The 13824-nt window shown below is 48.9% G+C and overlaps 1 protein-coding gene across 2 annotated transcripts in view; it reads left to right on the top strand.

Moving 5' to 3' along the window:
* CSE1L (chromosome segregation 1 like) overlaps positions 1-13824 on the top strand; it is a 458899-nt gene that overhangs the window by 215965 nt on the left and 229110 nt on the right. For both annotated transcript variants that reach the window (XM_085619429.1, XM_085619430.1), the window contains exon 14: positions 8044-8105. In XM_085619429.1, the coding sequence (XP_085475555.1) occupies positions 8044-8105 (62 nt within the window). The remainder of the gene's footprint in view (positions 1-8043; positions 8106-13824) is intronic.

Raw genomic sequence — 13824 nt, forward strand, 5'->3', positions numbered from 1 at the left:
TGTGCACCTACTGACGAAGTGACAATACCTTGTTATGTAATGCTTAAAATCACAAAGTTAAAATAAAAAAAAAAGTCTGAGTCCTGGAGCGGTCAACCCACCGTGGACTTGGACTCTGGAGCGATGGAGGACTTAGCTGGGACCGGTGGGCCACTCTAACTCGGGCCGTAGGTGACAGGTGCAGTGGTGGTTGCAGGCGTCTGGTTTCTTTTTTCTCAGCAGGCTTGAAGTCTTTCTTTGGTGTTTCTTCTGAACCGAGCTTCTGTTCACAGGAGATCCGGTCTTTGTTGAAGGCTGTCTGTCCTCCCAGGAGTTCTGGAGGTCGCTGGCTGCAGGACCAAGACTATTTTTGGCGCAGGATCTCTGGAAACTGCAGACGGGCCGGTAGGGCTGGGGCCAAGTCAGTTGTTCTCTGCAGTCTCCTCTCTGGGCATCTTCTTACGTCCTTTTTCTTCTTAGGTTGTGGAAATCTGCTTTCTTGGTTCAGGGCTGCCCTCTAAATACTGTTTTTAGGGAGCGTTTTAGGGGTCTCGAGGTCAGTGGCCATTGGGCTACTAACCTTAGGGTGACTATACCCTTGGTGTGCTCACCCCACGTGGGAGAGTGAGCACCATCCCTAATCCTGATTGGGGAGTGCCTGCCATCTGCAAGATGACGGGCACTGAAGAGTGGGCTTCACCTTACCTCCCCACATCTGGGCTGGCTAGTTTTTCCCGCCTGTCTTCCCGCCGAACAGGAGGGGAGACAGGAAGGGGGCCTGCTCATGATAGAAGGAGAGGCTGGGAGTTCCATTACAAAAGCTGCCAGGCCTTTGAAGCTCCCCTGCAACAGATGGCACTTCCTGGCCTGGGGAAGGTGTGAACACCTCTGCCCAGGAAAGGCTTTGTTTCTGGGCTCAGAGAGCAAAGGCTCACACCCTTGGGGTTCAGAAACATGTCTCATGGTGGCAGTCTGGTGTGTACCAGTCGGGAAACCCACCAGAGGCTCGTCGTTTTTCAGGGGGCATCTCTAAGATGCCCTCTGTGTGCATTTTTCATTAAATACTCACTGACATCAGTGTGGGTTTAATGTGCTGAGAAGTTTGATACTAAACTTCTCAGTTTTCAGTGTAGTCATTATGGTGTTGTGGAGTTCGTAATGACAAGCTCCCAGCACCATATACTCTTAATGGCAGCACTGCCCTTATAATGTCTAAGAATTGATTTAGACACTGTAGGGGTACATGGCTCATGCAACTGTACCCTCAACACTGGCATAGGGCACCCAGCTAGAGGGGTGACTGATCTATGCCAGTGCAGTGGGTTGTAGGCATGGCACACAGGGATGTGGTGTTCTGCACCAAAACACGCGGCATGCAAGGGGGGGGGAGGGGGGGTGTATAGGTAGGTGTGTAGGTACAGGGCCTCTAAGGGTGGCACAATAAGTTCTGCAACCCTTGGAAGTCTGCCCTGATCTCTGCCCTGCATGCAAGGCTTCAGTGTTGTCAGAAGCATTGGAAGATGGTGGCTGTCGCAGTCTGGGTTCTGCTAAGTATCAAGTGACCAAGCCCAGGATCCCCTGCTCTTATGATCGTTAAAGTTGTGCCACCTCAGTGAAGCAAATGCTGATCACATCTTCCCTGCCCATTACTTCTTTTAGGCAGCCAGCCTGCCATCTCCTTCAGTGGGAGAAACCCTGTTACATAACTTTTTTTTTTTAGGAGGAGTGGCTAATTATGCTGGGTATACCTTGGTGGTTTGCCCAGAGCTCCATTCAGGGAGATGAAGGCCCAAGCAAATTGGATTCAGGAAGAAAGGGTACGCAGGAATTGTTTTTGCCAACCCCCTAGAAAATAATGTAAAGTGTTAAAGGGTTACCCCTTGGGAACTGTTACCCCATTGACTAGTTAGTTCTCCCCTCATGCAAACACGAAGATGGCATAAAAATGGCATCCCTGGCACACAGTCCTCAGATCACTACTGGGCTGGAAATAGGATAAAAAGACATCCCTGCTGCTCCCTGCACCCAGCCAAACCGAGGCTGCACCAAAGACTGGACTGCACCTGCTTCACCCAGGGGACCAGCAAAGGGAACTGTGCTTGCTGTGCCCACTCATGGAAAAGAGCTCCTTTTGTGCCAGAACGGAAGAAGTGGCTCCAAGGACTAGTTGACTAGCTTCCTTTTAAGCTTTCAGCATTGCCAAAAGCTAAGGAACTCTGCATCTCTCGAGAGCCCAGTTGCCCAGGAATGCCTGCCTGCCACTGGGCTCCAAAGTGTCTGCAGGGCGACAGTCCTGACCTACCAGAGGAGTTCCCCAAAGTTTGTGGGACCTGTAGCACATGTTGCAGTGGACCCTAGTCCTCCCAGAAAAAAATAGTTGCTTTCCTGTAAGCGGCTGCTGGATCTTCTGAATCCAGGAGACCAGTTGGCCATTGGCAACAGGATGAGCACTCGACTCCCTGAGTGCATCATGGGAGATAGTACTGAGGCTGGAAATGACCTCTGAAGTTCGTAGACACCAGAGTGGCCCCAGGAAAACTGATTGCATCTCTCCAGCATCTTGCATCCCTGGCATCTGATCAAACTTCTTAGCTGGACCGCGCTGAAGGACACTGAGGACCTTAAGCCTGCTGGAAGTAACGGGTAATATTTTTTCTTAGACCAGAGTATTCAGGGTTACAGGCCCCCACCCAGTTGCAGACTCCATAAGTTGGGAGAAGTAGCTGCACAAGCCAGTTGGCTAAGAGTGCTCAACCGATTAAATACATTTATTTAATCTTTAAAAAAAAAAAAATACTTATTGAAAAACCATAGTTCTAGTTGTTCAGCAATAGATTTTTGTCGTTTTCATGTCATGTTTTTGTGTTTTCTTACTCATTAACTGTTTTGGTACTTATAAATGCTTTTCACTTGTTCCATTGATTAAGCCGGACTACTGTGTCACAGCTTCACAGGACTGAGCTAAGGGTTTTATTGCAGAAACCTAACTGGACCTGATAAAAATTGTGACATTATAACACATTGAGATCTCATAGTCACACCACATAATCCACTTTCCTGCAACTCAGTGGACGATCAGCATTTTGTTCTGTTCACAAGACCAAAGAAAAACAAAGCGGTGCAGAAAAGAACCATCTCTCCCTGGAATGTATTTTGCCTTCAGATCTGAAGCTCATTAGCGAAGAAGCAGGCTCCTGAAGGCTTGCAGCCTCATTCTACTAGAGTCCAGGCTGCTACTACTGCGTTGGCAGGTAGACTGCCTGTTCTGGATATTTGTCAGGTGGCTATGTGGGCTCGCTGTATAAGGTCACTAATCACTACTGTCTTGACATCCAAGTCTGTCTAGACTGGCACCTTGCCCCTTAGCTTCTGCAGGACATTTTGGTTTGGGCCACTTCCCAGACCTGGGAGGTACTGCTGCGTTATCTATTCTAAAGTGAGCAATCAGCAGTTAGAAGTCTTCATCAAAAGAACATGATACTTATTTTGGTTAAGCTCTTTCTGATAGACTCTAACCACAGATTCCTCACCGACCCACCACGTACACTGGACTGTTTCTCCTAAAAATATCCCAAACTAGGAATCTGCACACTGGTGACAACCAATTCAATTTAGGTTCTGCTATTTGCAGTGCTACATATTGCAATTTTCAGTCTTTGCAATATTAAACTATGGCGGAAAACAATAATGCTGTTTTACAGGTCAATAAACAACTTGGAGATCTAGTCTTCTGGTTACAGGTTCAGCAAATGAGGTTCAGTTAAGCACAAACGCTGCACCAGCAGCAGCACAGGGGCGGCTGGGTGCAGATGTCAAAGTTGAAGATCCGGCCCAATGTTACCCAAGGGAGACTTGGGTGTGTGCTTTGTTTCAAGTCCCAGAGAGCGGGGGCTCCCCTACCTGAGAGTTGGGGTTGGCAGAGGTGGGCACACCTTCGGGCTGTTCTAATTTTTCTCTCTGAAAAAGGAGGTAGAACGGAAGGGGGCCTGCTCCTGATAGCAGGAGCTGCTAGGGGTCGCGTTACAAAGGCGGCAAGGCCTTTGAAGCTCCCCTGCCACAGATCGCTCTTCCTGGCCTGGGGGAGGTGTGACCACCTCCGCCCAGGCAAGGCTTTTTTTGGGGGGCTCAGGGAGCAAAAGCTCCCTCTCCAGGGGGCCAGAAACATGTCTCGTGGTGGCAGGCTGGTGTTTACCAGTTAGGGAACCCACCAGAGGCTGGTCGCTTTTCAGGGGGGATCATGCCCTCTGAGTTCATTGTATAATAAATCCCACACTGGCATCTGTGCAGGTTTATTGTGCTGATAAGTTTGATAACAAACTTCCCAGAATACAGTAAAGCCATCATGGTGCTGTGGAGTTCATAATGACAAACTCCCAGACCACATACTCTTTATGGCTTTACTGCACTTACAATGTCTAAGAATCGCCTTAGACACTGTAGGGGTACAAGGATCATGCACCTGTACCCTCACCAGTGGCATAGTCCACCCAGCGAGATGGGTGGCTGACCTATGCCATAGGCAGTGGGTTGTAGGCATGGCACATAGGGATGTGTGCCATGTTGACTCTTCACTTTGCCATTGCAGTCTGCGTTTTGTGTTGCAGAACAGTCTGTGTGTTAAAGTACAGGACCTCTAAGGGTGGCACAATATGTGCTGCAGCCCTTAGTGGCCTTTCCTGGCCACAGTGCCCTTGGTATCCATGGTACCTTTTACATGGGACTGACGTGACCAGAGTGGTGTCAATTGGGCGTACAAAGGTACAGTTTTGGGAAGTAACACAGGCCCTAGGAACCTGATTGGGAGGGACCCAGGGCACATCAAGTCAAAGTGCATCAGAATTCTGGCAAGAAGTGTGTGTGGGGGGGGGGGGGATTACTGCAGCAGAAAAACCAGCTTCCTACGGGGCCTAAAGGGCCAATTGCGGACCAGTTTTAGGGAAGAAGCACTGGCACACGTGAGCTGGTTGGCAGGGACCCTGTGCACCACCGTTGAAACCACATTTTCCAGGCAAGAAGTGAGGGCTAACCATGTCAAGAGGCCCTCACTTGGGGGTATAGTGCACCCTGACTTCGGGCTGTAAGGCCTGCTAAAGGGGGGTACTTGTTTATACACCTACAAGCAGTGCTGGCTGACATGGCACCCCCATGTCGACTTTGTCTTTTTTCACCTCAGAAGGACATGCAAGCTGCAAGGGCAGTGGCATGATCCTGGTGAGTGGGGGTTTGGGGGCCCTCTTCAGCTCCCAGGCCCTGGGTACTCAAGGTACCATTACTAGGGACTTACATGGGGGACAAAAGTACCAATTATGGGTCTGTTTTAGGGAAGACGTACCAGGCAAAAAGTGTGGTCTAACAATGTTAAAAGAGGAACTTTCTCACAATGATCTTACTCAAGCAGCTTGTAACCTATCAACCTTCTAATAAAGGTCCTGCCTAGTCATAACAGGGAGTTACTTGACTGATTCTCCTTTTTTTTTTTTTTTTTTTTTTTTTTTTTTTTTTTTTTTACTTGGCCTTCAGAAGGCAAATGTTCTGTCTCCTCTGAGCAGTCTCTGCGCACCAAAAGCAACACAGGAAAACGTCTTTCCTGTGTATACAATTCCAAAAGATTACCAAGGCTGCAGCTTAATGGCTGCCGCAAGCGTTTACCGATTATTACTACTTTGATGCTAATGCATTGATACAAGCGTGACCATCCTTATTGGAAACGGTTTTTATTTTTTTATTGCAGCCTGACGGTCCCACTTCTCAGCTATGTGATCTGGTGAGCTAAAGATTGATGGATTAAACCCAGATCCTTGTGACTAGGGGTGAATGTTTGCATTGTCCAGCATTCTGTCAATCGTTTCTTTTGCATATGTCGCCCTAAGTGGGAAAGGTATGCCCAGACTTGGGTCCCGTGCTCACTACACCACTGGATTCAAGCTAACCTGACTGAAGGGGTGATGCCCTGAAACCGGTCCTAGGATGCTTGTTTCCGGTCCAGGGAGGACCTGACTTGGCAGTTTGGGCTGGACTGTTCCCATAAGGAACAGGGTCAAGTCTGATTTTCATATGGCTGGGTCCAAACTGGGATGGTGTGGTGAGCAAAAGAATAATGGATTAAACCCAGATCCTTGTGACTGGGGGTGAATGTTTACCTTGTCTAGCATTCCGTCCATCAATTGTTTCTTTTGCATACCACTTCTCACCTATGCACATCTTTGTTCTCTAATCAATACTTACTAATTTCCTGCACAAGAAGGAAGACACTATCTGTAGATATAGTAGTCCTTCTTTGGTATATTACATAACTTCACTTGTGGACTGCTAGCCTCCATGATGGGGGAAAAAACAAATGCATTTGGTACTCTGGATGCAGAGTTAAAGGTGCTGTTTTGCCAGAATCTGAATAAAGGGGGAGGGGGCATGTCATAACTATTTGATTACAAATCCTTGTTTGAGATGTATTTAGTTCCTAGGCTAACAGGACACTAGGATCCCTTTCTTCCAGTGTTTGGCCTGTGTTGATGTGGCAGAAACCAGCATGGACCATGGTGTCTGATGTCGTCTGCTCCGGAGTTGGAGCTGAATTCTAAATGGGTACAGGAAGCTTAGTTTGTGCACCAGATTGTTGGACTCCTGAGGATCCGTGAGAATCGAAAGCGCATGTCAGAGGTAGCTGGCAGGTGGCAAAGATTTACAACATAGTTTCCTTAATAGCCTCAATCTATTGTCATGTCGCAGACTGCCCAGGAAATTTGCGTCAACTTCTGTATGGGATTCTCAGCAGGGGACCAGGAGTGGGACTGAGGGACACCTTGATAGACTTGCGACTTCTCAGAAGGGGAGTGGCCAGACTGCTTACTCCAATTGGCCTTCTTATGCTTCTTGGACTTCGATGTACCTGAAGTGTTAGAAGGGCCATAGTCGCCAACACCCTGGAAAATAATTGCACATGGGGGTGCGTCAGGCAATGAAGTCAAGTAGGCTCAGTGTAGTATAAAAGAAAACCTTTATTTCGAATATTTTTTTCACAAGGTCAAATAGCAAACAACGCTCAGCCAATGCGTTTCATTCCCTCTAGGGGAACTTCTTCAGGGCTTATAATGTCATCAGTGTACGTCCTCAAACTTCTGAAGGTTTTGCTGGACATATGGCCTAACGGTTTCATGCATGCAGGTGTTATCATACCTGTGAAAAACTTACACGGTCTCCAGCGCAATATACTGGATTACATTACCTATGAACAATTATACTTGATGACGTACACTGATGGAATTACAAGCCCTGATGAAGTTCCCCTAGAGGGAATGAAATGCGTTGGCTGAGCATTGTTTGCTATTTGACCTTGTGAAAAAAACATTAGAAATAAAGGATCTTTTTGATACTACGCTGAGTCTACTGGACTCCGTTGCCTGACGTACCCCTATTTGAAATTGTCTATCTGGATCTGGAACACAGAGGCCTCACGCAACGGCTGACGCTGGGGAGTATTGCACAGTACCGGGATTTTTTGGAACTAGCGTGAGGTGCAGACCTAGGAGTCCGCCGTTGGGATTGTGGATGACCCTGGAAAATGATTTTGAGAAAAAACTTGTTAGGAGCTGGCTCTGGATCCACATACGAAGCTGCGGAAAGGACAGATCTGACACCAGCTCGCTTGGGTGACATAAGCGGCTTTCACTGTCAATTGTGGGGCAGAATGAAGTCAACATTAAAGCTGCATGACACCACCTTCTGATGCGCAGGGGTTATGCCGAAAAACCACCTGGATCTAGTCAAGTTATTTTGAGCTAATCAACTCTTTTTATCTCATCCACAAATGCATATTAGTGAAGGGAAGAATCCTGGTTAGGTGTTCAAATAGAAGAATTGATTGGATCATGGGTAATGTACCCTCAGTCAGGCATATGTGGTGATAATTTGTTCATGAATTTTGAAGCATACACTTGATGGATTTAGAGAGGTAAAAGCTTATTGCCTCTGAAACATTGCTATGAATGATGCATTAATGAATACAGAAAGAAGATAACATTGTGTACTTGAAATGATATGGTAAATATTTCCTTTTTCTTTTTATAGTGAATGAATTTCCAGTTCTTAAAGCTGATGGAATCAAATATGTGATGATTTTCAGGAGTCAAGTAAGTTTTAGGTTTTATTTATTCTGCAATTAAACATTCCGATTAATAAAATATCTCAGGGAATCCTGGTGAGGGGAAGTGGAAGGTTTGTGGTGTGGGGAAGGAGAGATGCATGCAATAGTTGAAATGCTGAATATTTTAGAACTACTATTTGGGCCTCAACTTTATTGCTTGATCTCTCCATCTAGGTCTTTACCTCCACATTTAGCTTTTGATTTTTCAGACAACTTTTAAAACAGAAGGCAGCCTCGTGTCTGATTGTAGCATTTTCATGTTTTCTTGAGAGTTGGATGTGATTAAGGTGTAAAGAATTGATGCAGCACTGTAATAGGACAGCTGTGAATAACCATAGTTTAAATTCTGTGCAGGAAAAAACCTAGTTCAGAGGATAGCTTATCCTTTGTTCTTGGCATGCAAGACTGAGAAACAACTCAGAAATTGCATATTTGGTCTTGCAGCTTCCTAAAATTGAAGCTTGAGTTGCCAGTCTATTCAATCCTGTTTAATCAAAATGCAGGGTCCCCTCTATATATAGTGTCCTCATTTCTCCTTTTCAGTCGATCAGTATATTTTCTCTTTAAACAGGTTCTGTCTTTGGTGTCTCTAGATAACCTACTTGCTGAACTTGCATGTCGTGTAGCTCATTATCTTAAAATTATTTCACTCAGTAAACTTGTACATCCGTTCACTTGGTCAGACCCGGTTCGGCGGTGAAGGGGGCATAGGGCAGTTAGGAGGCACTGGTCTACAAATGTGGCAGTTTCCATCTGGTGTTCTGGGGTCTGTCCAGCTACAGCCCTACTATATGGGCTAAGTATACTCTTTCTGCACCAGACTCTCAGGGTTACGAAGGTGAGCAGTCAGTGGCCTTTGGGAAATGTAGTGCCCCCAGAAGTCAGTAGTCAACCAACGGACATGATAATGTAAAGTCCAATCAAGTGCTTATATTTAAAGAAAAAAGTACTTTGATCTCACACCAAAGCAAATTGCTACACAGTTAATTAAGGTTACAGTTGCAAGGCCAGTTAGTCACTGGACCCCCTATGGTTTATTTTCTCCTTTCCAAGAGCTCAAATATCTATGGTTCCTAGTATGTCGTATAGTATAGGCATTAATCAAGTACAAGTTGCTGTTCATTACCCCACTAGCCAGTACATAGATCAGTTAGTGGCTTTTGCCACAAAGAGTTCCGGTGGAAAGTGTTCAGGTGAAAAGTAATTCTGTTTGCATAGCAGATTTTTCTGCATATTCAGTCTAGTTTGGAAACGTACACAAGTGGGGTCAATAGACCTCACTTTACTCTGGCAGACAAAGCTCTGGCTATAACTAATGATTAACAGAACTATGCACGCTGCTACCACCACTTCATGTGACTAACCCAGGACAGGGACAGTAGACTGCTTTGAGGTCGCGCATGGTGAGCCCTCAATATCGCAGAATAAATTCTGAACTTGGCTTTACAATGGACAGTGCTAGATCTCTGTGCGCAAGCTAGATTAGCATGGTTGCAGAGACAAACAAAAAGTCTGGATACCAGTTTTACATGCAGTCAGACACTCCGGACAGCTGGTAGGCGATTGTTTACCATGCAGGTAACATTCTCATCCTGACACCCTCTAAAGAAATACATCTTCTAAGGCTTCTTTTCTAAAATAATTATGTTAAAACCAACTTTGGCAATGCACTGACTTTAATGTAACTATTAATTTGATACCCTGAAACATCCTTCTGGCTTGTTCCATTGGGAAGTACACTTTCTTAGAAATAAGTCACCCGATGTTAACCAGTGGGGCTACCAGGTTTCCAAAAGGGAAAATTCACTTTAGATATTTCTCACTGCCAGGGCATGCTAAACGCCGTTTATACGTGGCCAAATCTTTTCTTGCCATTTTAGTAGTGGCACAAATAGTGCTGCAGTCCTCTAAAGGCACCTTATCTAGCAGGCGCTAGGTACTCTTTGTACCTTTTGCTAGGGACTTGTAGTTACGTTAGCACTGGGCACTGGACGTCGGCGCCACAGTGTGCAAATCGTACACTTGTACCTATAGTCATCAAAGTAGGAGTGAACCTAAAAAAGCCATCCTCCTACAGTTACTTAAGTGTTGTAATTCTCTTTCTGGTAGAGATTCTATCTTGCTGCAGATTTCCTCACCTTTTGAATATTCCCCAGGCATCAGGCTGGATCTGGGACATTTGAGCAGTACTTCTGTGTGAGAGGCTGGCTCACATATACTATACCACAAAGGGGTATAGTGTGTAGTGAGGAAAGTGGGTCTCGGAGGCTGTACAGAGGCTAAGTAGATAACACTAATGCTCCTTTTTGTGGCTGTGTAGGTGAGCAGGTAGGCTTATCAAAGAGTTGTTAATGCATTTGTTGTACACACAGTGGCAATAAATGAGACACCCAATCAAGGAATAAATCTGAGACCAATTTATAAAGATTGTACTTTGGTATATTTTACTAAGACCACAAACCGTTCGTAGTAGCAGTATGTTTTTAAATAAAAATACTTTTCAGTTTCAAAAGTGGGTACAGTGCATTTTTCAGTCTTTGCAATGATAACCTATGGGAGGAAAACAATGTGGTTTTGCAGGTAAGTACACAACTTAAAGTTCGTCTTCGGGTTGGAGGTCAGCATAGGGCAAGGTTCAGGTAAGCACAAACACTGCACCAGCAGCACAAGGGCAGTCTGGTGCAGAGGTCAAGCCTGAAGTCAGGGCCCCAGTGTTAATCAATGGAGAGGAGGCGGGGCAGGCAGTAACTCCCCCGAGGCTCCGTTTGAGCCTCCGTCGTTGCCTGAGGCCTACCCACCCTTTCCGGACCCGCACGCGACTTTGGACAAGGTGCAGGCCTTTATGTCGGCCTTGCGCCATTTGTTTGCACTGCCGGGTCCCTCCAGAGTGCCTTCGGGCCCCGCGGATCCGTCAGAAGGGTTTGCCTCTGTGCCGCTGCCTCTGGCCTCGGCTACGCTGGCATCATACACTGCGGCAGCGCCGGCTCCGGCCTCGGCGCCAGCCCTGGATCTGGTTTTGGCACCGAACCGGGACTGGTATCTTACCCTCCCATTCCATTTCTTGGAGCGGAGTTTATCCCATTTCCCAGGGCACCTCGTCCTTACCTGCCTCTTAAGCAACCGGTGGACAAAGGGGAATACTGGGAGGGGTCTGAGGACCCTCTTGCAGCTCAATGCGAGGATGAGCCTGAGTGGGAAGGTGATGTGGAGGGTCCAGTGGATCTGGATTTCTCTCCACACCCTGGTACTCTGTCCCCTTCTTCCGTGGTCATGGAGGAGGTTGGGACTTTTTCTGTGGTTTTTTTTGTAGGGCAGCTGAGGCTCTTCACCTCGAGCTCCCTTCTGTACCCTATCAGGACCAATCTCCTGACTGAGGTCCTGCAGCCGCAGTCGTCCTCTGCGGAGCCGTTACTGCCCTTCAATGAAGTGCTTACTGATATCCTGTTGGGCACCTGGATTAAACCTAACACAGGAGTCCCTGTAGACAAGGGTGTGGCGCGCCGCCCTCGCCCAGCTTTCTCACACAACACCCGACGCCTGAGAGTCTGGTTGTCCAGGCTTCTGCCTCACCGAGTGCGTTCCCTTCTGCTCCTCCAGACATGGAATCTAGGAAACTGGAGCAATTTGGGAAAAAGATTTTCACATCTGCCAGCTCTGGGTTACGGGCGGTGAATACTGCGTGCCTGCTTGGCCGCTATTCCCATTCTGTGTGGGACACTGTGGCACAGGTGCTGCCTCACTGCCCTGTAGAAGCACGGGCGGTTCTCTCCCAAGCCATTACCGAAGGGAGAGATGCTGCAAAATTTACTATCTAATGGAGACTACTAGCCGCAGATTCTTTAACGTCGAATTATCCCCTTGCCTGAGACTGGATCCGGAAAACTTTTTTGCCCAGCATCTCTGTGCGCTGGGGGGTGGTACTACGCGACTCCGCCCGACGTCCTCCACGGGCGTGACAGCAAGGTCACATAAGCCCCACCCTGGCTCGCCGACGTCAGTTTTCTTTTTTTCCGAGAGCAACGCGGATCCTGATCGTGTTTTTGGCCTGTTTCAGGCCTTCTTTTTCCGCTTTAAGCGTTTTTCTTGAGAACAGTGTGCGAATGCCTTCGGGCTTTGACGTGCTAGTCTTGTGCGCGCCAGATGTCGGCTATGGATCCTCACCCCATCTGCATGTGGTGTTTGGGGGAGCACCACGACTCCACGGACTGCGAGGCGTGTCAGCAAGTTAAGCCGAAGTGCCGGCGGGAGCGCCGGATGAAACTCATGTCCAGGTCGGCGTCGTTGCCACGCCCGTACCCCGCGGAAGGCTTTAAGACCCGCAGCTTCCGTCTCCAACATCGTCCTTCTCCCAGGCCGCAAGGGCGTCGCTTACCTGTTGATAAGTGTCGCAGTTTGTCCCCGAGGCCCGGTCCCCGGCCTATTCGGGGTGCGGGTTCTCCGCGGGTGGTGCAGCCCCACGTGTCTCCACCAGACCAGAGCTCCGATGGAGACCTATGCAACGTCCTTGCAGGCCTCTTTGGCTCTTCCCTCTTTTCCTTCTCTTCCTGGGACGTCTGTGGATCCCTTGTCGCGTGCGGGGACTGCTCCGGTGCCGACAGGTTTGGCTCCAGGTTCTGAAGTGGTGGTGCCATCGGGGTGCCGCCCTTCGAGGTTCCCTCCTTCGGCCCATGGCGCCTCTGCCTCGCCGCAAAACCCCGCGGGGGTCCCTGTGGTGTCGTGGGAGGTTGCAGGGGTCGGGGCGTGTCCCCGGGTCCCCCTCGTCCCTCCACCCCAGCGGCTGCTGCGTCGGAGGTCGAGTCGATGCCTTTTCGGTGCCGTTCTTTAGCTGCCCTGGCTCCAACCCAGCCTCTGTCTCCTGCGCCACGCGTTGTGGCGGAGGTCGTTCCGGCATCTCCTTCGGCGCCGGTCGACGTTGACATGAAGTCGGTCGCAGACTCTAAGCCGCCATGCCGGTCTCGGGTCGTTGATTCGTCTTCGGGTGCCCCCTTTTCTCCAGAGGTTCGGCAGCTGTTTGTATCATCTTCTCCGGAGACGGATTGCCGCTCTGTGGCTTTTTCCCCGGCGTCTTCCAGGGACGGCTGTTGGCCGTCCCTGCGCCCGCAGTCTTCGCCGGAGGCACCTCAGGTTCCCCATTCATCGGTCCCCCCTCCCCCTTTCCGAGCTTGGCCTTTCCTTCCTCCAGTTGGGCAGGGGACGGCCGCCTTAGCTTGCAGTCGTCGCCCACGGAGAAACTGCTTTCCCCGCCGCGGGGCCCTACGGAGGCGAGTGCTGCCTTCGCTCAGGCTGTTCCCACGGCTGCGGGAATCTTGCGCATGGGCGATCCAACAGACCATTTCACCACAGATCATCTGCTGGAGGTCCTCCATCAGGGTTCTGGTGGTCGGGAGCTGCTTCTTCCCTTCGAGGCTTCTCTCCATACTGCTCTTTTGGGGGCGGCCCGGTGCCCCAGCCACTTCTGCACCGCCACCGTCCTGCCCCACATGATCCTGTCTCTTTCCCTTCACCCCTCTACCAGGGGCCCTCTTTTACATACTGCCTTTCACTTCCTGCCATTGGTGTTGTCTTCTCCGTCACGGGAGGCCCGCTGGTTAGATTCCTCGGGGCGCAATATCTTCGCCTCCGCCAGTGCGGCTTTGCGGGCCCTTAACACACTTTGTGTATTGGCTAGGGCCACTTCTTGCTTGTGGGATTCGGCGGAGTCCCTT

Source organism: Triturus cristatus, chromosome 7, assembly GCF_964204655.1.
Source record: "Triturus cristatus chromosome 7, aTriCri1.1, whole genome shotgun sequence".
Taxonomy (NCBI): Eukaryota; Metazoa; Chordata; class Amphibia; order Caudata; family Salamandridae; genus Triturus; species Triturus cristatus.